The 24,585-nt window shown below is 45.5% G+C and overlaps 1 protein-coding gene across 2 annotated transcripts in view; it reads left to right on the plus strand.

The window, feature by feature from the left end:
* Nucleotides 1-24,074, plus strand: part of GALNT14 (polypeptide N-acetylgalactosaminyltransferase 14) — an 86,719-nt gene extending 62,645 nt beyond the window's left edge. For both annotated transcript variants that reach the window (XM_030447474.1, XM_030447475.1), the window contains 9 exons: nt 159-246; nt 878-962; nt 2,314-2,417; nt 7,396-7,522; nt 11,943-12,035; nt 13,372-13,455; nt 14,630-14,774; nt 21,245-21,364; nt 22,962-24,074. In XM_030447474.1, the coding sequence (XP_030303334.1) occupies nt 159-246; nt 878-962; nt 2,314-2,417; nt 7,396-7,522; nt 11,943-12,035; nt 13,372-13,455; nt 14,630-14,774; nt 21,245-21,364; nt 22,962-23,120 (1,005 nt within the window). In that variant the 3' untranslated portion in view covers nt 23,121-24,074. The remainder of the gene's footprint in view (nt 1-158; nt 247-877; nt 963-2,313; nt 2,418-7,395; nt 7,523-11,942; nt 12,036-13,371; nt 13,456-14,629; nt 14,775-21,244; nt 21,365-22,961) is intronic.
* Nucleotides 24,075-24,585: the final 511 nt, after the last annotated feature.

Consider the following 24,585-nt stretch of genomic DNA (forward strand, 5'->3'; position numbering starts at 1 on the left):
TGTGAAAGCAGAGGAGAACAAAGCAGTGTCAGGCACTTGTTGTCAAACCTGAATAACACCAAGATTTCCAGCCACCTGGTATCTCCAGGAATTTAGAGCATCCCTTGAGCAGTCTGAGCAGTGTGTTCAACTTGGGTTGTTTCACTTCTGCTTTCCAGGATCCCACCCGAGTAGTCAGCCCCATTATTGACATCATCAACTTGGACACTTTTGCCTATGTGGCAGCTTCCTCAGACCTTAGAGGAGGTAAGTTCAAGTTCCATGCATGCACCACACCACTGGCTCCTGTTCTCTTGCAAAAAGCACATTAGCACTGTTCAGAGCTTCCTGATGGCTGTTTTCAGGCTATTTCAGAGCTAGGTAGGCATAGTGTGGGGAATGGTGTTTTCTACAGCGGATAAGGTGGTCAAGCAGAAAAGAAGATTCATGCCAAAGCCACTCTTGATTGAAAGCTGGGCTGCCAGGAAGAGAGGACAGAGGATGTCCAGGCTATAAATGGTGGATGCAGCTGTAGCACTTGCTAGTGTTGCTAATATGCCTGTGCTATTTGTAGCACACAATATCCATCAGAGTTCATATCTGCGTGCACAAGGGGACAGAGTGAGATTTCAGCAGGAGCTTTAATTGTGACTTTCCCTGCCTTTGGAGTGCCTGAGTTTGCAATTGTAATGCAGTATGTTGTTTCTTGTACTTCATATGCAGTAGTTTGCCATATGTTTGTCATTGGAGTCTTCTTCCAAGAGCCGCATTTCTGTGGCTTAAGTCACAGAGAAAGTGGAGAAAATATACCATCAAACAAAGGTTCTTCATCCTGCATTGCATCCTAATCTATACTGATTTCTAATTTCCCCATGGTACTTCTCTGCTTTGGTTTTAGGTTTTGACTGGAGTCTGCATTTCAAATGGGAGCAGCTTTCCCCAGAGCAGAAAGCCAAACGACTTGATCCCACTGAACCCATTAAGTAAGTCAAGAGTGAGAAGGAGGCAGCTGAGGATCTTGGTTCAGGACAAGCACTGTAGCAGTGTGATATTCATTCCAGGACAGCTCTGAACTTTCAATACCTCTAGAGAGCTCCTGGCTAGCTTGGGTTTCACAGTACAGCTTTACCTTACAACATTGAAGCCTGAAGATGCTACAGAGGTAAAAGGAGTATATTTATGGTTGTCTTTTGGTAGTGCTAAGGAGGCTGAATATGGTTGGGGGAAAAGCCCAGTGCTCTAGACCCTTGCTTCTCTCATCTCAGCTATCACTTAGTAATAAGGCAGTGCCCTTGGCCAGCTTAATAAAATGTGGTGTCTAGTCCAGCCTTTCCAGATCAGCACTGATCTTCCAGACTTTGCTGAAGCCTCCCCAGAAATTCAAGATGTGCAGCAGAGACAGCAAGGCTGCATGGGGGAGATGCCATCTGTTCCAGTGCTGTGTGATGGAGGGAGTACCTAATTCTGCTGATAGTCCCTTGGAAGCAAGCCAAGTGCTGGTGTCTGCAGCCCCAGCAGTGAAGTGCTGAGGTGTGCGGCATGGAGGAGACCCAGTGTTGGATGAAGCTCAAGATGTTGGAAAGGTCACAGGGGAGCAAGTCACTGCTTATCCTTTGGATGCTGCTGTTAACAGGAGCTCTCACTGGGTCTCGAGGGCTTGAGTTCCTGGTCATTCTGCCATGTAGAGCACAGTGGGGACTTGTCTGGCTGCAGCAGTCACCCTAGCTCCTTCCAAGCCTAGGTTCAGGCACTGTCAGTGCAACTGAATGGAGACAGGACTTACGCCAGTAAATGGTGAGTCCCAAGCTATCTTCTGGGCCTGCTCTCCTCTCCTCCACAGACCTTGTCTATGCAGTTTTCATAGCTAATCCAAAGAATGAAAAATAACCCTGTTTTGAAGCAAAGAGCACACAGCTAGTGATGGCTTTTAAAAAGCTCTCTGTATTGGCTCTGCCTGCCCCTCCCTGGTGTAACAGTGCTCTTAATACACTGGCTCCAGGCAAAAAGCCCATCTGAGTGAATAATCCCAAGTGCTGAGTGCATTTTTGATACTGAAGTCTACAATCAGGGCTGTGAACTTTGGAGTTGTAGTTGTGCTGACAGGTGCATTAGCCAGTCATTAAGTGCCAGTCAGTTTATGATTGACAGCAAAATATCAAGGCAGCGGAAAGAAAGGCACTGTTGCATTTTGAGGTGTGTTACCCTTGTTTGGTGAGTAGATACGTATGTAATGTCCTGATGATGGAATAGGAGGCAAAGGTAAAGGCTGTCTACATCCAGGTGCTGCAGCAGTGTTTGAGAGTGTGTCCCTTCTTCCCCTTACCCATTCTGCAGGACTCCCATCATTGCTGGGGGGCTGTTTGTTATTGACAAAGCCTGGTTCAACCACCTGGGGAAGTATGACAGTGCCATGGACATCTGGGGTGGAGAGAACTTTGGTGAGTTACACTTCTTCCTCCTATGCTTTGCTGTGTTGGCTTATCTTCTGGAGTCATGCCGGGTGGATACAAGGTTATTTTGGATGTCATTTTCAATGCTCTGCATAGTCTCCCGTGCTTACATTCACAAGTTACATTCTCGGGTGAGTAAGGGATCCAACAACTGTTAATGATAGCATTTGAGAAATTATTGGTACTTGGGACTCCTTGCCTTCCATGCTTCATGCTTCCATGCTTCCATATTTTCACCTTCCATGCTTCCATATTTTCCAGTGGCAAATCCCCAAACCACAGATTTTCTACCTTTGGTGCTACCAAAAGATGAGAGAACACTTCACACACCCTCCTATTCCTTCCTAACCTTATTTGTCTGATGCCAGCATTTCAAAGCTATGAACTGAGGCACCAATGCCTCCCTGAATTTGCAGGAACAGCAGCTCCATCAGCATGCTCTGAGCAGGTGACAAAGCACTATGGCTGCTTATCCATTCCCATATCACTAGATGGCTGAGCACTGCCAGGTCCTTGACTTTCATTTTTTCTGCATGCAAAAGAAGTTAGGAACAGACCTAAATTCTGTCACCTCTGCCAATTACGATGGGCAATATGGTTATTAAGAACTCTCCTGTATGCCACCTTGAGAGGGCACATGAAAGAAGTCACAGTCTGTCCCTTGTCCCTCATGTCATGTGGAACTGATCAGGCTGGGCTGTTCTCTCTTTGAAGCCATAGTGATGCTGCAGAGCAGAGCAATGGATTTTATCATATTTGATGTCTGAGGGACAGATCAGAATCTGTCTTTAATAGCTCACAACTCTGGGGAGTGTGGCAAGCAAGGAAGGAAGGATCTTGTGTCTTAACACATACAGTGATGTTGTCAGTCATCCAAGGGAACAGATGCTGCTGCCTTGCAGTAACTTACCCTGGCACTGTTGTTTCCTTCACATGCTTTTTACCTCTAGCATATTTTATTTATTTATATCTTGTTATGCAGTAAGATCTCTTGCCTCTGTGCTTTTTCTCTGTGTGTGGATGTCTTGTCACTGGTCTGATCAAAGACATCTGTTCCTCTGAAGAAAGCTAGGAGGGAGCAGCAGCCCTTCCCACACTTGATCAGTGGCCCAAATAGAGCATTCAAGAAGAGAACCAGACAGGAGGAGAGGGACTGCCTTCCCAGCACCTGACCTGCTGTCCAACTCTGCTTGTCACTCTTCTTTGACAGCAGCCTTCATGATGATGAACAACAATGGGGCTGCCTGCCCTCTGAGGAAGCTTGATCCTGGCAACTTAAATGCCCTGCAACAGGAGGTGGTGTGCTCCTTACAGATGGTTATGGCCCATCCTGTGTAGTGTGATGTCTCCCTTTCTGGTGCTATGCTCCAGGAGTATGGTCCTTACTGCAAAAGTGATAGCTATTCAGGGCTGCCTGAATTGGCCCAACAGAGGAAAAAGATGAAGACTGGACCAGTCAGGTTAACATGGCAATTAAAAAGTGCAATGCACCTTAGCAGCAAGACAGGTCCTGTCTTCCACCTTACCTTGAGAGCAGAAGTGTGGCTGGCTCTCAGCTGCATCTCCTGCAGGTGAGGTGTCCAGGGCAGTGTGTCCCACCTGTCCCTTGCACACAGGCAAGGGCAGCTGTGACACTGCTGGTCCTAGTCACTTCTGGACAGGTGGCAGAAGGCAGGATCTGGCCCAGCAACTGCTGATTTTTAGCACTTGTAGTGAATCATGCTTTTTCTGGGAACTCAGTCCTGAGGGAATGCAGGATTCTGGTCCTGGGGAGCATCACTACTGTTTAATGTTGACTGGGCAGCTAGAGGGGGCTGGAGACTTAAGCAAAGCAAAAGTGTTTGGGTTAAGAGGAGGACATTGCAGGTGTTTTACTTCTTAACTTTACTTAATCCCCTGTATCTGAATTAATGAGTAAGGGCAGAAGGCCATTGCAGGCCAGCAAGAAATGTAAAGGTACTTTGCCAAGGTGAGGCCAAACACAGTACACCTCAACACACACTGTTCACATCTCCTGTGGGGGTTGCTTGGAGGGGCCACCTGCACTGGAGACATCCCTTGAGGGTCAGGTGAAACATGCTCCTGATTCCTGCTGCCTTGGCTTCTCTGAGGTGGCCCCATGCCATGCACTGATGCCTCAGTTTACCTCCTCCCAAGGCATTTAACCTCAGCTGCCTGTCTGGAGACCTTGTTTGTTATTTGCCATGAATGGCTCCATGGGTCATCCCTGCCTGCCAAAACCTGTGCTTTAATTGCTTCTCCTGGGACTGGAGCAGGGTCTGCAGGGTGCAACGTGTCTGAAGCAGGGATCTCATATGCCTCACCATTTCTCCTGACTTTCCTGCACTGTGTTCTCATTCCAGTTTGCAGCACACAGTGATTAATTTACCCCACCTCTTCATTAGCCTTTAAACCAGGAGCAGGCTAGGAATGAATGGTCCAGGTCTTTCCCTCATAGCACCTGAGAGAGCTGCTTTTCTCACGGACTGAGGAGAAGACTCAGAGGAGAGGAAGGTACAAAGCAGGAGCCATGCTTTGGTTCACAGCTGCTTGGCTGATAATGCCCCTTTGCCAGGCACTGATTAACTCAGCAGTGCTGGCACTGTGGCCAGCACAGTGAGACCCAGGGAAAAGAGAGCAACAGGGACATGTGAGTGCAGCAGTAATGAAGTGAACTCATAACTGAGTGCAGATTATGGCTGCATCCTGCCATTCTCTCACTTCCCTGATGCTGCGATTAAGGTTGCTCCTAATATAGCACTAGGACATGACACAAGGGCACGTTTTGGGCCTGTGAATACTCAGCACTGGGCAAAGTCGTGAGGATTCAGCTGTTTTGGCAGCTCTTGCCTATAGACACAGAGGTGGAGGGGAGGAGATTTCTGAAAGAAAAATCTCCTGGCTGTGCTTTCTCAGTCCTGTTTTAGCTGGCATCAGCTCTCAGGGTGAGCTTTGGGGATGGGCTCAAGTTTTGAATTCTGGACCTGGGAATCAAGGCAAGAGGGTTTTGTGGCGGTGTCATTCTTCCATTTCCATCAGCTCAGGAGCAGATGGGCATGCTGGGAGTGGGGATAGGAGCCACATAAATGCACACATGGGCCACGTCTGAGAGTAGTTGGCTTTGGAGGCCTGGAGTTCATTCCTCCTTTGCTCCCTGACACTGTGAGTTGTTGTCACAGCTCAGCAGTTGGGTGGACCAAAAACCAAAGGACAGAATTTCTAATACCCCACCCCTCCATCTTCCCAAGGGAAGATAAACAGGGAGTAAGGACAAGAGACTTAAAAGTTGGAAATTAAAACCAAAAAAGGTTTACTAGAACAGGGGAAAGGCGGTAACACATGGGATGGCGAGCAAAGATACAAATGTATACAAATATATATGCAACCCGGTCTCGATACCGGCAGGGATAGGTGCCTGAGGGCCCCTCGGGGCAGGGCCGACTCAGGAGGGAGCTCCACGGCTCTTCCCAGCACCCGATGGATGTGGATTCTGAAGAGCAGGAGGCGAGCTGGGGGTAAAGGAGCGCAGGGGAACAGCAGCGAAGCCAGGAGAGGAGCGGCAGAAAGAGAGGAGGGGCTGCCATCTGCCTGAGCTTTATAGAGTATGGGCAGGGAATGGGAGGGGAAGAGAGCCCTCGGTGCTCTGCCCCTCTCAGATACCTCAGGGTCTTAAGACCCCTTCTCCTTCTATAGTTCCTGGTACTCAAATGTTAGTTCCTCCACTGAAACGATGACAATTGTTTCTGGAGGGATGGCAACTTTGTGGGCCAGCAGTGCCTGATGCTGTAGGGAGGATAAGTCCTGTCCACACTGCCCAAGTGGTCTTCCCACCATGGGTAGTTTGTCCTGCCAGTGTCCAACCTGGGAACAAGATATCCTTGTGATGTCTTATGTGAGGGTACAGCTGTGAACACAAGCTGGTAAAGGCAATGGGTTGGCCTGTCTGTAGTTTAATGTGGCAGAGGGGAGAGTGAAAAGGAATGTGCCATTTTGGAGTAGGTACATGCTACGTGTAGCTCTAGGTTGTCAGCAAATTATAAAATAGTATGCAAAGAACTGCAGAAGCCTTTTCTTTTTAATTTGATTTATTTTCCATGCTGGTTCTGAATAAGCATGATTGTCTGACAGTATAGCTGCAGATTCATAGCTTCACAGGCATTAGAACCAGATGGACCTATTAGATCAACCACTCTGCTCACTGGTCCTACCTTGCCAGCTGGGATTTCATCCATCTCCCTGCTGAGAGCCCTGTAATTTCTGGTGTGAATTGTGCCATGGGCTTTGTTTGCTCCAGAAGGTCTCCATGGGCCACTCATAGAGTGGCTTGGGGCAACCAGAATTGGTTTCCTGTACTGACAGCTTATTCAGATTTTTGGGGTAATCCCTCTCATGACTGATCTTTGATTGTGTGAAGGTGTGTACGTTGCTGGTCTGCAACATCCACAGCCATGGCCTGGTATATATGCTGGGCAGGGTAAGCTCTTACCCTTTTGGAACAGGGATGCTCAGCTTTCTCTTAATTTTGCAGAATCACTGGTGGATTCATAAAGATAATGATCACTGATCATTGTAATCATTAATAAACAGAATTCATTGCCTCTCCTGGTAAGCCTGACAGCCCTTTGTAGAGAAGTGACTCTGAAATAGGCAGTGCAGAAGTAATTACAGGAGCATAAAACTGGCAATATTATTCTGCTACGTAAGTGGGGCTGCATGAAGAGGGACCTCCTTACCGTCTTGCTCTTGCCATTGTGACAGCACCTACTGTGATACTGCTTTCAAATGCATTGACTTCAGACATCACAACAAACTTTGAAATATGCTTTTAAGGGATTTATGCCAAGGAAAGCCTCTCTGGTAACGATTTACCCAAGTTTAATATGGCAGAGGAGGAAGTGAGAGTTAACACCAGGATCCAGACTGCTCTAGGACAGAAGACAAAATGCTGAAGCTGCTTTTTTTGTAGAAATCTCTTTTCGTGTGTGGATGTGTGGAGGGAGCCTGGAAATCATCCCCTGCAGTCGCGTTGGACATGTCTTCCGGAAGAAACATCCATACATCTTCCCAGAGGGAAATGCCAATACATACATTAAGTAAGTGTTTTGCACTTGCTTAGTTTTTATGAAGTAGAATAAGATGCTGCCTTGTAAGGAAGGGGAACAGAAAAGATAGGGAGGACAGTTTGTTTGGAATATTTTGAAATATCTCTGGGCAGGAATCAGAACAGTTTGGGTTGGAAGGGACCTCTAAAGGCCTTCTAGTCCAACCCCCCTGCAGTAAGCAGGGACACCCTCAACTAGATCAGGTTGCTCAGAGGCTCATCAAGTCTCTTGTTGAATATCTCCAGGGATGAGGCATCAACTACCTCTTTGGGCAACCTGTTCAATTTTTCCACTACCCTCATAGTAAAAAACTTTTTCCTAACATCCAGTGTAAATCTGTTCTTCTCTAATTTAAAACTGCTGCCTCCCATCCTATCACTACAGGCCCTTTCAAACAGTCCCTCTCCAGCCTTCCTGTAAGTCCCCTTCAGATACTGGAAGGTTGTTATTAGGTCTCCCCAGAGTCTACTTTTCTCCAGGCTGAACAAAGCCAGCTCCCTCATCCTGTCTTCATAGGAGAGAGGAAAGTCAAGCCAGTATGACTCTTCCTTAGGTTTTTACAGTGTTTAGAATATGACAAAAATAGGACATCTATATAGGACCTTTTGTTAACACGGAAATGGAGGGACAGCCCCAGCATCTCCCTGAGCACCAGCTACTCTAACAGCAAATGGTTTAAACCTTATGGTCATCAGAACACATTTATAATGATCTGAAATCAGGCTGCCAGCAATGTCTGTCACTACAAAATAACCTGAACTGAAGGCTGAGAGTGGCAGAACTGAACCAGATATATTGGTTATTGATGTTTCTCAGAGCAGGGAGCTGAGCAGAGTGCCAGAGCAGTGGGATTTGCCTCCAGGCTGGTGGCTGCCACCAGACCATGTGTTGTACCTCACTGGTGGGGGACACCAAAGGAACATAATCCCAGCTGAAAGGGGCTGACCTTACACATGGGAACATAGACTGAATTGGGTACTGAAAAGGCCAAATGAAATGGGCTAAGATCCTGAGAACAGCAGGCAAGGCAGGAGGCAGTCCAGAAGTGAAAATTGGCATGGGAAAGATGATGGGAAAGAGGTTTACCTCTTTTTACAGCATGAAGCTGAAGATTGTCCACTAAGTAAAAGGCAGAGAAAAAACACTGAGAGCACTTACATAGTTAGTGTTCTTGTGGCTGAGCCCCAAGGACAGCCCATGGGCTTTTTGGAGAGATCTGAATCTCTCCAAAATGAATTCAGGTGTGAGCCTTGGCATTTATCTCCATATTTCTTACAAACCCAAATGAGATCAGGAAACCCTTCATGTTGGGGAAGATTAGATACAGATTATAAAATCATAAAATGGTTCTGGTGTGAAGGTCATCTAAAGATTATCTAGTTTCAACACCCCTGCCATGGACAGGGTCACCTCCCACTATACCAGGTTGCTCAAAGTCCCATCCAGCCTGGCTTCAAACACTTCAGGGAGAGGTATCCACAATTTCCCTGGACTATCTGTGCGAGAGTCTAAACCACTCTCACAGAAAAGAATTTATTCCTTATATTTAACCTAATCTAAAACCCTCTGTTCTGGGCTGATGTGGTGCCATTTCTGCTAGCAGGGAAGGAGTCCCCCAAAGGTGGCTCAGGTAAGTAGCTTCTGAATAGCTCTCCTGCTCCAAAATGCCTGGTCCTGCCTCAGGACTTCAGGGACACAAAAGATGTGCACCTCTGCAATTAACATACTGATGAAGGGGAAACACATAGTGATTAAGAGCAGAGGAGAGGGGGAGGTGAGAGAAAGCAACAGGTGAAGACAGAGAACGGGACCAGAAGAAAGAGCAACACCGGAGGAGAGAAGTGCTGGAGCAGAGAGACCAAGGTCAGTCAAGAAAAGAGAGAAGGTGCCTGAACAGAGGTTTTTACTTACCTCCTGTGGTGAGATGGCAGGCTGTGCCCTGCAACCGATGGAGGATCACTGTGGAGCAGAACCTGAAGGATCACAGTGGAGCAGATGTTGTGGACCTGCATCCATGAAGGTGAAGCGGTTGTGGACCTTCAGCCTATGGAAAATCACAGTAGATGTTGTGGAGCTGCAGCTGTGGAGGAGAGTTTCCAAAGTAGTTCGTGGCTTTGTGGGTTGCCCACACTGGAGTAATTTGCTCTTGAGGAACTGTGTCTTGTGGGAGGGACTCACATTGGATGGGTTTGTGAAGGACTTTCTCCCATGGGAGGGCCTCCATGATGGAGGAGGGGAAGACTGTGAGGAATCCTCCCTGAGGAAGAAGTAGTGGCAGAAAAAAACCTGTTCCATCCAGACTGTAAGCCCTACTCCCTGTCCCCCTGTGCTGCTAGGGGTGAGGAGGTAAAGATATTGAGAACAAAGCAATTTGGGTTCAGGAAGAAGGGAAGGGTGAGGGAAAAGTATTTAAGCTCGTGTTTTCTTTTTGCCTTGTTTTTGTTATTGATAAGTTGAATTGATTTTTTTCCCAAGTTGGGTCTGTTTTACCCATGACATCATAGCCCTAGAACCCACAAGGTTCTAAGTGGATTTCCGTCTCGCCATCCTGTAATGGGGAAGGGTGAGTGAGCAGCCATCTGGTCCTTTGTTAGAGGCTTCGTCAAACCATGACACCTGCTGTCAGCCTGAAACCATTACTCCCTGTCCTATACAAGGGGTCCTTCTCTTTACATGCACCTGAAAAAAGTCCCTTCCCAGATTTTCTGTAGCCCCTTCAGGTAGTGGAAGGCAGCTCTTAGGTCTCCCTGGAACCTTCTCTTCTCCAGTCTGAACTACCCCTACTCTCTCAGCCTGTTTTCACAGGAGAAGTGCTCCAGGCCTCTGATCATTTTTGTGTCCTTCCCCTGGACTTGCTCCAAAGGGGCTATGTCCTTCCTATATTGGGGGCTCCAGAACTGGCCACAGTGCTTCAGTCTCATTAGAGCAGAAGGGGACAATTACCCTCCTGGAACTGGCCATTCTCCTTCTCATGCAGCCAAGGATGCAATTCGCCTTTTGGGCTGCAAGCACACATTACCGGCTTGTGTTGAGCTTCTCATCAACCATCACCCCCAAGTCCTCTTCTCCTCAGGGCTGTTCTCAATCCATTCTCTGCCAGCCTGTATTTGTGCTTGGGTTTTCCTTGACCCATTTGCAATACCTTGGACTTGGACTTTTTGAACTTCAGGAGGTTAGCATGGGCCAAAATCTCAAGCGTATTAAGGTCCCTTGGGATGGCATCCCCTCCCTCCAGTGTGCCTACAGCACCGCACAACTTGGTGTATCGTATGTAGATTTAGACAGTGATCAGCATTTCTAGTAGCACTTAAAACTATTGCAGTCATCTAAGATAGGAGAAATCACCATGAATCAGCATGTTTCTGGAGAAACATTTGTAAGCTTTAGGAGCTGCGATTTTATTAACCTTATGGCATCTATCAGCCTTAACTTAATGGAGTGGTATATAGATTAAGAATCAGCTACTGGCAACCTGATGCTATGTGATCCGTGTTTAAACAGAGATATTTTGGAAAAAATATCTCCACCTTTCTTACCGATACTGTAGTGTTTGGGGTTTTTTCACACAGTCTCTTCTTCAGTGCAAGAGACAGCTTAGGCTCCAGTGTTGTTCTGGGTTCATGTGCAATCTCCTGCTCTGGCCATGTGGAACTCGAATGATGGATCGGAGCCTGCTCTGTGGCACCTACAGCCCAGTGGCAGAGAGCAGTACCTTGGAGGTAGTGGCCTGTCTTGGAGCAAGAGCTTGAACTACTCCCCTGACCTGGTCAGGGATGGGCAAATAGGCATGGAGTAACAAAAGACATTTGCAAGGAGATTAAGAGTCATATGCAGTCAACAGAAGATTCCCTGAGGTTCATAAGCCTTCTGCAGACACGTGGCTGATGTGGAAGACAATCATTTAGGCTACAGCACTGTTGCCAGAATGGTTTCTTTTAAGTTTTGAAGGCTGAGATTTGCTTCTGTGAAATCCAGGGGTGCAAAGCAGGAAAGTCCATACAGGATTTACAACATAGAAATAGTTGCCTTCAGTATTTGGCAAATGTAGCACCATGTTTCAGAGCTCCATCTCAGCCACTAAATAAAACCCCAGGCACACCTGCCTGGGAGATGATGCTCCACAGAAGCATTTGAGTCTTTCTGAGTCCAGTTCTGAGTCTAGTGGATGCGAAGCATCCATCTAAGTTTGAAATAGTGATTTCTTCACCCAAGGTTTGGTCTGTTGTGTTTGGTCCCTAGAATAATGAGCAGGGCTACTTTCTCTAGTAGTGAGAGGTGGGCTGGCTCAAAGGTGGTTTGGGTGAAGCTGAAGACCAAGTTGAGGATGGGCGGAGAGTGGGATAAATCAGCTGATGGGTTTTAGAAAATGGAGTTTTTCTTGGTTACACCTGCCTTTCATTGTCTGTTTCAGAAACACCAAACGCACAGCAGAGGTGTGGATGGACAAATTCAAGCAGTACTATTATGCTGCTCGTCCTGCAGCCCAGGGGAGGCCTTATGGAAAGTAAGTGTCTGTCTTTCCTGCCTGTGCCCTGCCTGTGCCCTGCCTGCTGCAGTGAGTGTTTGTGGACACATTGCCCTGCTGCAGAAACCCCCCTGTGTTGTGTCTGTAGTAACAATTAAATGCAAATGGTATGTAGATGCTAAGAGCACAGCAATGAAGGTTTTAACAGGTAGTTTGCATGCTGTGCTGGTTTATCCCAGTGAGTGAGCTGAATGGCTTAGGCTATGTCGTTCCCTGTATATTAGGTAAAGGCACTTCTGGTCGTAGAGTGGAGTTTGGGGAGGAGAGTCCAGAGCTTCACTGGCAGTTGAGGAACAAGAAAATCATCAAATTTTGATCCCATCAAGACTTTATTGAAAAGAAGCAAGGGCTTTATATTCAGGGAGTTTGATGTTTATTTTGTGAACAATCAAGAACAACTTCCTGTCAGGAGGACTTTATGTTGTTCTATTAATTTCTCTTTCTCATATGTTCTTCCTTTCCTTAGAAAATTTCCTCTAGGCCACAGCAGGTTCCAAATGTTACCTCAAATTCTTTCTGGTTACTCTACAATTTCAAAGATAACTATCTAAGATAAATAAATTGAAGTCCTGGTGACTGTCCTGTTTCCACTGAATTCATACCCTTTTCCCATCCATAAGCATGGACTGAAGTAATAGCTCTGTTCTGCTAAATATAGGTGGATGTAGAGAAGGTAGTCTATGCAGAGAGAAGTTACTGGAGGCTTCCTACTGCTCTGTAAATGCCAGATCATAACAGCTCCATGGGTGGAGGTGTGCCCAGAAAGGAGCTAAAGTTGGGAACATGTCACTGTACATCATGATCCTTCAGCAGAAATTTGGTCCTGGTTAAGGAAAGAAGTGTTCTGCTGTGTAATTAATTTCTGCTGACTTAAAGGCATGTCTATGTGCTTTGGTGAATCAGGGCCTTTTGTAGTCCTGTAAACCAAGTAATTTATTATAGCATATATTAATTTCCCAGTACATTAATATAGTAATTTAATTCTTATTGCATATATAGATAGTATACATATTTTTACTAATAATTCTTAAATTACTGTACTTTTCCGTGAACCTTTTATCCACCACACTCCTGACTCCTTGTTAAAATGTCAGTATCTCGTCATCTCATCTTGGTATATTATCAAGTGAGACCTCCAAAGAGACAGAGATCAAAATTATTGACACAGCTGATGCAGAAGATAGCAGAAAATAGAGCTGCTGATGCTCTTGTGTTTGCTATCTGTGCATATCTGTTTGGTTTGTCTCCCTTTTTGGTGCACTGGTGCTCACCTTCATTAATGCCATTGTGTCTCTATGACATTTGCTTCCCACAGCATCCAGAGCCGAGTGGAGCTGCGGAAGAGGTTGAAATGCCACAGCTTCAAGTGGTACCTGGAAAACATATATCCTGAACTCCGGTATGGATGTGTGATCTCCACTTGTCTTTAGCAGGCCAGTGAGGTGCCCCATCCCTTCTGCCCCATAGAACTTTCCCCTGCCCCTCCAGTCTCTACACTTCCCTCCTGTCCCAGAGACACAGGCACCCCCTCCCTTGACCTTTACAGAAAGGCATAGTGAATTTTGTGCTGGCTTTAAACACAGCTTACTCAGTGTGGTGTGGTTCATTTGTGTTCCTGCTTTTGCTTGGTACTCTTAGAGACTCTGTGGCTCTTTGCTGCAGGGCTGGTGAGGGGCAAAGCACTGGTGATTTCTCTAAGCTCTTGGGGCTTCTTTGTGTATTTTCCTGCCCATGCTGCACGACAAAGGTGGTATAGGGCAAATTTTCCTTACAAAATTATCCCAATGCGGAAATACCCTGTAGCCTTTGTTTGGGTTGGTTTAGGACTTTACTCTTACATTTAAAAAAACAACAACCCACTTCTAATTCAAAGTCCTTGCACACTGTTCTGTGATACTCAAGACTTCTCTCTTGTAAAACCACCCACTCTAAGGAGTTTATGACCTGTATTCAGGTGGCTCAGCCTTACTCCTAGCCAATGTTTTGCTTAATATGCACTTCCACTGCTACTTTTGTACAGATCTCTTTTAGTCACCAAAACTACTCCAGAAACCATTGCATCCAGTCCCTCAGTCACTGTCAGGAGCCATGCTCAGAAAGGGCACAAAAAGTTTGGAGATACCTCCAGGGAAATAGCGGTGCAGTGGCTGAGTGCAGAATGACAGTGTGAAAATTATTTATAGCTCTTTTCTTCATTTTTTTTTTTGCCATGTGTGTCCTTGCATGGAGTCATTCACAGGGAATGCCAAGGTTCTGTGGCAGTTTGTTACCCTTTCTGTAGGGTGAAGGCTGACCTTAGTCTGTCCACAGTCTATTCCTTGCTCCTCTGTTTGCCTGGTGCAGTGTTATTTATTTTTTCCTCTTTAAAGGCCAGACATCAGTCCAACTCTGAAAACTGCTTCAGCAGTGTCTCTGTCCATGTACTACCCTCAGTGGTTCAGTATCATGACAGCACTTGCCACTCTCATTTTCTGAAGGTGAAACGGTGTGACTGCAGCCTCCTCACCCCACTGAATGAACCTCCTTGTGATTGCTCCTGTACCCTGGGTGTTGCTTTCATGCTGTTCCCACAGGATTCCCGAGGAATTGCTCTATCAAACGGGGGTGATCAGGCAAAGGCAGAGCTGCCTGGAGTTGCACAAATCTGATGCCCAAGAGCTCCCTGTCCTGAGCTTAAACCCTTGTACCAGCAGCAAAAGCACAGCAGCAGCAGCACAGGTAAGGTGTGTGGCCTTCTCCCCCTGATACTCCCTGGAAAGAATCTGAGGCAGCTTGATTTCCTAATTCTGCTAAAACTCTGTTGGAGAATTACTCATTCTGTGAACTCCTTTCATGTAGTTAAACCCTGGTAAGTCCTCCTTGACTTTATGGAGACCCTGGGCAGCAGCAGGGACTGGAGCGGGAGCCACAGTACAGGTGTTCTGCTTATCTCTGCGTAGCCTTCACTGAGAACTCACTGCTGCTCAGGAATGCCACACGCCATTCATCTGCAGAGATCAGAGAAAGACAAAGAAAACTGTAATTTCCTCTCATCTTTCAATCTTACTTGTTTCAAAATGTAGTGAATCGCAATGTTATTTATAACTTCGTAGTCTGAATTCTCTCAATTTTAGATTGCCTATTAAACTAGTGAAAATGTAATTAAGATGATCCTAGTTTTTTCAGTCTCAGTAAGATGAGAAAATGCTGTATGAATCTGTTCTCAAAAGCATATTCTAGGAAATACTGGAGCCGAGATCAGGAACATGTGCCTTGCAGTAGAGTCACTGGAGCAGGACTCTGAAGACATAGCTTCAAAACCTGTCTTTGCTTCAGGCTTCCTTTGTGATTTGGGGCACATCAGTAAGTTCCCCCACTGTTCCCATCTATGGAAGGAGGAGGATAACCATCACTTGCTTCTTCATGGTGCCATGAAATAATTTAATAGGCAATGCTGTGCTTGCTCCCACGTGACTATACATCCTTAACCCTCATGGTTACACATGCATATAAAAGGCCCAGCCTGGAGATGCTGCTGAAAATGTCCCTAGTTTGTATGTGTAAATGAAAGGTTATGATGCATAACTCTTCTGTATGCAGTTACATGCCTGCCTTCACAGTCTGGTAAAATCAACAATGACTTCTTGAGTTTGTCAGTTGAGAAAATATAGCATATGTAACTGCAAGTACCACATAGTTACAGTTCTTACCATTTAGGTGGTTGAGGGTTTTAGAATTCTTTTTCTTCAACTGCTACATGGACTTTTTACACAAACAGCCAGAGAAGCAAGGTTATGAATGCAGGTCATCACATTTTGCAGAGCCAACTCTGCTGAAGGAAATAAAAACGTTTTAGTGAAAATTTCAACTTTCAATGAACTAGATGTTTTTGAAAAAATCTGAGAAAATCAGAATGGAAAGTGCTGCTGCAAGCTTGAGTTTCAAAGTGAAATTTCATTGGTCATTCTAAAATACCAGTTTGGTGTGATATTTTAAAATAAGAAATGTCATGCCAATTAGTTGGATTGTTTCATTCTCATCAAAGACATTTTGGTTTGACATTTCTGTGTAGTGCTTTTTTGAGTTTTCCATGCCACAAACTTTTCATCTTCCTATTCTGATTCTGCAGCACTTTGCAATAGGTCAGCAATTCCCCCAGGATGTCAACTGCATTTCTTTTGCCCACCCAGCACTAACTCCAGGGGAACAGAAAAATGGACTACAGACATTTTGCTGAATAGCTACACTCAGTACAGAGGCAGGAATAGAGAAGAGCCTTTATCTTTTATCTTCTTTTGTCTTTCTAGGATAGCTCTCTCTTACGTGTACCCATGCAGAGTATTTCAGATGAAAGGGGGATATTCAAATTTTCATTGTGAAGGGAAACTTTTATTTTAATTGCACAATTGTTACAAGATCACCTAAACTTATGGATGGGATGGGGAGTTACAGTCACCAGGCTGTGTAGGATAAATTATGCAGCGGTCCTGAATGCTACCTAGTTTTGTATTTGGTATACCAGAATAGAGCAATAGTCTTCACTTTTAACATACTGAAGTTTACTCTAAGCTTCACTATTTGAAAAATAAGCTTAGCTAAATCAAAGCTGTGCTTTGCTGGCATTTGAATAAGTAGTATGGAAATACGCTTATTCCTTTATTATCAGTATTAGTAACATGAATTTAGCTGCTTAATGTCCTTTCTGCAGCTGTTTGAGACAACAGATTTGTTTGAGACAAAACAAATTTACAGTCTGAGTAAATTGAGAAGAATACTTTGACTGTGAAGAAATCAGATTTACACCCCTAGCAGATCTCAAACACTCCTTTGGTGGAATCTGGCATTAGTCTTGAAGTAGTAAAAGGAGCACTGAGGCACAGGAAGTCTCTTCATCTTCTCATAGCAGAACTCTGTCTTCTCACTCTAGAATCCACTTCACCTTTCCAACTCCAAAAGGTCTGGTAGCAGTCAGGGCAGGCTCTGTCCTCTGGGGTGGCCTTCAGGGGGATGTGCTCTCGAGTTAGTGAATGGTAGAGATCTTTGTGCTGTGCTGCCCATCTTCAGGACACAGAGAGCTCTACCTTCTCTCCTGCCCACCAGAGCCCTGTATCTCATTTGCTAAATTAATTGATTGATTTAGTTTTTCACAAGAAAAATGCACCTGAGGGAAAATTGATCATAATTGTCTCCTGGTCTATCTGATGGAAACGTGACTAGTTGTTTTTTTCTTTCAAAATAAATTTCTTTTGATATTTGTCCACACATCTCTGGTGTAGACATCTGACTCAGTGATTTATTTAAATTATTAGCAGTTCCAGGAAACGTGGTTCAGATAAAAAAGCAGAAGACACTTCAGTATGCATACTTACACACATGTAATCAGAAGCCACAAGATGAATGTCAAGTTAGTCATTTCCTAGACAAGCAGGGAAACAGTGTGAAGGCTGCAGCATCCATTTCCCAGGCTTGAACCAAAAATATCTGGCCCACACCTCAGTATATCTGGACCTTGGAGTTGAGTGTCTGCTGCTGCATGTGGCATTGGAGCTTACCCCAGTTGGCATGAGGACTAGTGTGGGTTGACTAGATCTGCACTTTTGTAGGAGAACATTTAGCATCTGTACAAACTAACCCAACAGTGTTCCTCTTGACCATAAAAATTCTCTTCTGACCTTCCTCCCCTCTAAAGTCTTCATTCTTCTCCTCCATGGGCATGTCCTGCCCCAGCTGCAGGCCAGCTGGAGCTGTGAGATACAGGCTGAGCTGACAAAGCAGAGGGGCTGTCTGGCAGCTGTGCCACCTCCACACACAGGCTGCTGTGGGCACCTTCTGTGTTTTGTTTTCCCTCTCCTGAGACCTGTGTAAGAGCTAGTTGCGTCCCAGGGCCATCTGTAACTGAAGCAATTTAGTGTCCTTGGGTGACCCAGTCAGTCATGTGCCTTAGAAAGTCCCTCCCTGTGATTTTAAAATTGAGGGCTGAGGTTGTTCCTGGCTTCCTGAGAAACATTTTTCTCTAGCTACTATGCTGCCTTTCGGTTACAGCTTATCTCTTGCTTGGCAGAAGAGCATGTACAGTTCTGTCACAATGCTGGGCTCCCATGGGGCTACTCCTAGCAGGGTAAAGAGGCTCCTTTTTCCTTCTGTCAGCCAGGCTACACCAAGCTAAAGGTCACATTTTAAAACAAATTTCTCAATTCACAATGATGCTGAGTAGCAGTGGCAGGTGCCTGCTAGAACAGTGTTGAAGCATTGAAAAATAGTCACAAGCCTCAGATGGGGCTAACATTATTCTAGGCTTCAGAGAGGATCATTGGTTGTGGTGTGCAGCTGGTAGCTCTGCTCTCCCAGTCCACCCTCTTCCTCCTCGCTCTACCACCGCTTTGTCAGATTTGTCTTTGAAAAGGCAGGAAATTCTAACTGCAGTCTTACCCTATGCATCTGTTTTTCCTTGATGCTAGGGGTCAGCTCTCAACGCTGTTCACATCACTTCAGGCCAATCTGCAAGCCTGAAGCTGTGTTACTTCCTTGAAGATTTCTTGTCCTCTTCTCTGGGCTGCCCCATTCACCATAAGCCTCAGGGTGTGAAGCTCTGCTGTTACTGCTGTTCTTCCCACTTGAGTGCACAATGTGCCAGGGTTTAGAAGATTAAATAGTTTCTCATGGGGAAAAAAAAGCAGGAATTTTCATCTCAACTGCTACAAATAAGGGAAGAGATGGGGTAAGACAAAACTTTGCATGACCATTTGCCTGTATTTTAATTCAAAGCTTTTTTTGTATTCTGTCGTGTTCAGGTGACTTTTTTTTTTTCCTCAAAGTTTCTGTGTCATTTTCTGCATCATTTTCTCTGTCTTTCATCTAGGACTGAAAAGAGACAAGCAATGATTAGAACAGGATAAAACATTTTCAACAGAACTGGTTTCCACAAAAAGCCATTCTGCCAAAACAGAAGGGCTGTGTGGGGGCAGCCTGGGGGCAAGAGAGGAAGATCCAATGTTAGCTATCAAACTCACTCAGATACGTAGCTCTATCAGCCTCTCTTCTTACGATGGAGAGACAGTTTCCACCACTCTGTATATCCCATGGTGCTTTGATGAGTGAGAGGATGGTCCTGCCTTTGAGAAGGTGTGAATGTCAGGAATGCTTGAACAGAGCCTAGCCTGGAAAAAAAAGCATTGAGAGAACCTCTGGGAGCTACAGTTCTCTGTGAAGTGTCTCAGTGAAGCAAGGAGGTTAACAGGTCATGAAGTCCCCCTCCCTGAGTTAGCTGGGGAATCCACCATACACAAAAGTTGCAGGATTAGATTGCTGCTGCTGAGGAGCCTCCTGGGTGTAGCTCAGACCTTGTCCTGAGCTAAAATGACAAGCAATCGGTTAAAAATGTAAACCAGGATTTCAAAGCAGCTTGTAGCAGTTCAGGCACTGAGAACAGTCTTGGAGCTTGCCCTGTAGGGTTTTTTTCTTTGCAGATGCAGGATTGATTTGGCACCCAGTTTCTGAGGCTGGTAGTTTACACAGCAGCTGATGGTGTGCATGGTTGGAATGTTATGTAATTTTTCACACAGGGTCAGGTAAACACTGCTCCTTCTGACAAAGAAGAAGTAGTTGCCAAAAGGCCTTTTGTGTGCAGACTATGGCTTTGAAAATTATTGTTTGTTATGTGCTGAAATCCTGGGAAGCTATTGCTGAGAAGCCTGTGGGCAGGCTGTTCAGAAAGCCAGGTTTGATTTCCATTAGCTAGTGGGGAGTAGTAGGCTAAGAAATGTGGGGTATAAGGATGACAGTGTGAAGTCTTTGTGGATCTGGGTTTGCTGTGCAAAAACGTGCCTTCCCTTTCAAGTGGCTAAGTACCTGCATGAAGTGGGATTTATATTCGCAGCAATTAATTGCCTGTAGCTGTCTGTTTTGAAGTCAGGGAGAAGAGTTAAAGCTGCTGATGGTGACAAATACCAAAGAGGTGGAAGTCTTTCCCTGCTCTAATAAATCATGCTAATGCAATCCAAAGCTTTCACCATTCACAGTCAGGGGAGCTGCAGGAATTCCAGCTTTCATATCAGGGCAGCCATTCTTCACCTGCCCTCCAGCACTCAGAAAATGTTGCAGTCTCTCAGGAGCACCTTCTACCATTCCTTTTTCCAGACCCAGCCTAAACTAATACACATTTAAGCACTGCATTCCCCTCAGCTGTCGGCACTCCTGCTCACTTCATTCTTCCCAGAATTCTGACTTCTCTGCTTTCTCTCTGCACCTTTTCTTTCAGAGCAGCTTTTTCTCTCATAGTCTATACCCTGTCAAATTATATGACTTGGCTCTTGGGACCTGCTGCAGGAGCCCTCTTGCTCCCTGGCCTTGCTCTCTCCAGCATGAAAACCAGAAAGTATTCAACTGGAATAAGCACTGGAGTAAACTTCTCTGAAATACCACTGGGCTAAACAGTCTGTCTTTACCTACCTAATGCCCTGTCCAGTATTCTTGAAATCCTGGTCAAGCTATCAGCCTCTTCTCTTTTTCTCCTGAGAAAAACATTCATGGGTGGAAAAGAGGGCTGTACATAGGATAATGAGTCTCTGCTCCCCTCAAGATTAGTTCTAGGAGCTGATAAGGAGCAGGTGAACATGAAAAACACCATGAGAAATAAAACAATGGGGCAGCCAAGGAAAGCAGGAATAGCAGTGGTCATGACAAATCAGTAAAAGCACATGTTTGGAGTTTGATCCTGCTCCTTTCGTATAAAAGGGAGCTTTTTCCCAAATTTTTGTGATATTTGGAAACAGATTCCTAGGAATTGCAAACATTTGCTGTACATCATCTCCCTCCCTGCTAGCCACAAAGCATTGCTGCTGCTCTTCCTCTGAAAAAGAGGATGACATATTGTGTGGTTGCACATTTCTGCCTCTTTCACCATTTTTCCATTCCCCTATTCCCCAACCACAGTCCAGTTCTGGCTATGAGATCATTTGCCTTGTGAACCATTGTGCTTCAGCAGCTTTTTTAGACATTTTCTTTGGAACACACAGTCCCTCAATAACAGCTGCATTTCTTAGAAAGCTTGAAACATCCTGGAGACTGTTCTGGTGCCTCTGTAAGTCAGTGAGGTCCGTGCTTGTTTTCTGAGGGAGCAAGATCCAAGCCAAAGTGTTTGCTTTCCAGGTAGAAGAATACCAAGAATCACCCTGATCTCTCACCACTTTTCTTTTTCTTCCTCTTTTTAGGAATGGACATACACATACAAACACCAAGTTCGCCAGCAGCAGCTGTGTTTGTCTGTGTACACCCTTTTCCCTGGTTCCCAGGTGCTGCTGTCACCTTGCAAAGAAGGTGACAACAAGCAGGTGAGCCCTTCTGTTCATCCCCCATTTTCTTTGAGCTTCCCCTTCTATTGTCATAGCATTACTACATATCAAATGGCCCATGTGCTCTGTCTTCTTCTGGGAAGCACTGTCTGGGAGTACAGACTCTGGCTGGTTCATCCCTTTGCTTCTTAAATGAGTGTGTTGATAAGGATGTCTACTAGAGTGGGTGGTGATAAGGATACTTAGCTGCAGAAGTCAAACCAAAACTGGCAATTTAGTTCACATGGCTGCCAGATGCTAACATTTCTCTGCAATTAATCATCGAGCTGGCATTTGAACCAGCGACCTGGGGAAAAAGCTGTTAGCAATATATCATCTTCCTGAAGACAGGCAGAGGCTGAGCTTCAGCGAGTCGGCTTCTGCTGGGAGAAATGCTCAGTGTCTGCACTGCTGGGTGTGGGCTGGGGGACCCTGTACTCCCCAGTACCAGGCCACAAAGGCTGAGTTCTTGCTGAACAGGTGGATACTGAAGAAAATTCGGGTTAAAAATAGAGCTTACAGTCTGCGGACAAAGGTATGGCTACTCAGGAAGAGTTTAGGAATATAGTTAGGTCATGTAGAAAGAAAATTAGCAAGGCAGAGGCACAATTTGAACTCAATCTTGCCACTTCCATTAAGGATAGCAAAAAGTCTTTCTACGTATACATCAACAGCAAAAGAAGGGGCAGTGAAAACCTCCATTCTTTGTTGGACATGCAGGGAAACATAGTTACCAGAGATGAGGAAAAACCTGAGGTATTTAACACATTCTTTACCTCAGTTCTCAGCAGTAGGGCTGTCGTCCTGAGGACAGATGGCTCTTGGGGCTTGTAGAGAGAAATAAGAAGCTGAGTAGCTCCCCTGTAATCTTGGAAGGAATACGTAGTCACCTGCTGAGCCACTTGGATCCTCACAAGTCTATGGGACCAGATGGGATCCACTGCAGGGTGATGAGGGAGCTGGTGGAAGAGCTCTCTGAGACTCTCTCCACCATTTACTAACAGTCCTGGCTCACTGGGGAAGTCCCAGATGATTGGAAGTTGGTGACTGTCACACCAATCCACAAAAAGGGATGAAATGAGGACCCAGAAAACTACAGGCCTGGGTAGGTCCTGCCTGACCAACCTGATCTCCTTTTATGATCGGGTGACCCACCTGGAGGATGAGGGGAAGGCTGTGGATGTGGTCTACCTGGACTTCAGCAAAGCCTTTGACACCGTCTCCCACAGCATTCTCCTGACAAAGCTGTCAGCCCAGGGCTCAGACAGGAGCACTCTGTGCTGGGTTAGGAACTGCTGGAGGCCCCCAAGAGTGGTGCTGAACGGTGCTGATCCAATTGGTGGCCACTCACCAATGGTGTCCCCCAGGGATCAGTGCTGGGCCCAGCTCTGTTTAATATCTTTATAGATGATTTAGATGAGGGGATTGAGTCCACCATCAGAAAATTCACAGATCTCAGAGGTCCTTTCCAACTTGGATGATTCTGTGATTCTGTGAACATCAACTATCTTCTTGATGCTGGATAAATATAGTAAAAGCATAACAAGGAGGAAGCTTATTCACCACTGGTTCTCCTCTTCTGTGTATCTCTCCTCAGCGGTGGGGTAAAGTTGGATCACACATTGAACACATGGCTTCACGCTTCTGTTTGGACACTGAGATGAATGGGGACACAAATGAGAGCACCAAAGAGCTTGTCATCAACCCTTGTGAAAGCACAGCCATGAGTCAGCGCTGGGATATGGTGATGTCTTGACCTGCTTGAGGACATACACAGCAAGAATGGGCACTGACACATTGCTACACACAGCCAAGATGCACAAGATGGAGCTCAAATGAAAAACCGTTGGGGGTCCTTGTGTGCTGAGGGACAGAAGAAGAATCATTCACATAAAAATAAGGACATGGCCCTCCATACTGAACAACAGATGTTTCTGCAAGGCATGTTTAATATCCTGTTGGTGATCAAGCATTCAAAGAAAAAGGAGTAGCAAGGAACCAAACTTGAACATTTTAGAGGGATAGTGGGGCTCCTGTGACAGGCCCCACAGACATTTGGTGCGTGCAATATTTATTAATCTCTCTGGAAACACATGTAGAAGAGCCTTGGAAATTGAAAGAAGACTTGGTCCCAGAAAAACAGGCATCTCAATAGCTTCTGGTGGGTGAGGCAGGTGTGCAAGGAGGGGTTTGCCAAGGGATGCTTAGAAACATCACCCGAGTTATTGTTGCACTTTTCATTGCTGCGGATGACTTTGTCCTCTGCAAACAACGTGAGTGGACCTGTGTTGCACATTCAAATTTGTATCTTGTCCATGTACATTATGTGTATAGAGAGGCAGAGCAGTCGTTTATGGCTTTGGCCACGATCAGACCAGCAAGTCCTTGAGGTGTCCTGCTCTGTGCTAACACTAACAGCACATGGGGGTTGTTGAATCTCCAAAGCCCAAGCAAACAGAGGATTCAGTGTGTGAGACTGAAGGATACAAACTGCTGTCAGTCTGGGAGAAAGGAAGTAACATGATTGTTTCTCCTCTCTGAAGGTCATGAGTTATCCTCGGTCACCAGAAACTTCCCTTTAATCCTACCGTGTGTGTCTCACTGCTTTAAATCTGGAACAAGTCAAAATTTTCACTTTTTTTCAATAAAAGTAAAATTTTTGGTAATTGAAGATAATTGTGTCACATTTGTGTTTCCCAATTTCCTGGCTGCAGAAGAGGGAATGATGTGCTGCTCTGAGAGGAATGGAGGGGGTAATTAAAACTAGAGGCTGCTCTGAGAAAGGAAAAGGGATATTACCTTGTTTTGCTTCCCAGTTACCTGGGAAGTACTGAAGAAAAGTGGAGTATTGAAGAAAAAGTTTGGGAAGCAGGGAACCGTGGGTCACAAAGTATCTCACTGCTGATGTCATGTAGTGTAGGAAAACTTGGCACAAATGACTTCTTCATGTTTTGGAGATATCATTAACCAGAGATCATGTCAGGTTCAATAGTTATGTGGAAGAGAGGTGACTGACAAAGAAGAATAGGACAGCAGACCTCAGAAGAGATCTTTACAGAGAACTGTAAAGTCCTTTTCTAGCCTGCCCTTTTGAGAAGCTCCCACTACAGGGCACTGCCTGCTTGGTGGCCTGTTTGTGCCACCAAAAACTGGATACACAACTCCCATGTAGTAAAAAGCTTGAAGAAAACTTCTGCCAGCCCATTGATGTGACTTGAAAA

Source organism: Calypte anna, chromosome 3, assembly GCF_003957555.1.
Source record: "Calypte anna isolate BGI_N300 chromosome 3, bCalAnn1_v1.p, whole genome shotgun sequence".
Classification (NCBI taxonomy): Eukaryota; Metazoa; Chordata; class Aves; order Apodiformes; family Trochilidae; genus Calypte; species Calypte anna.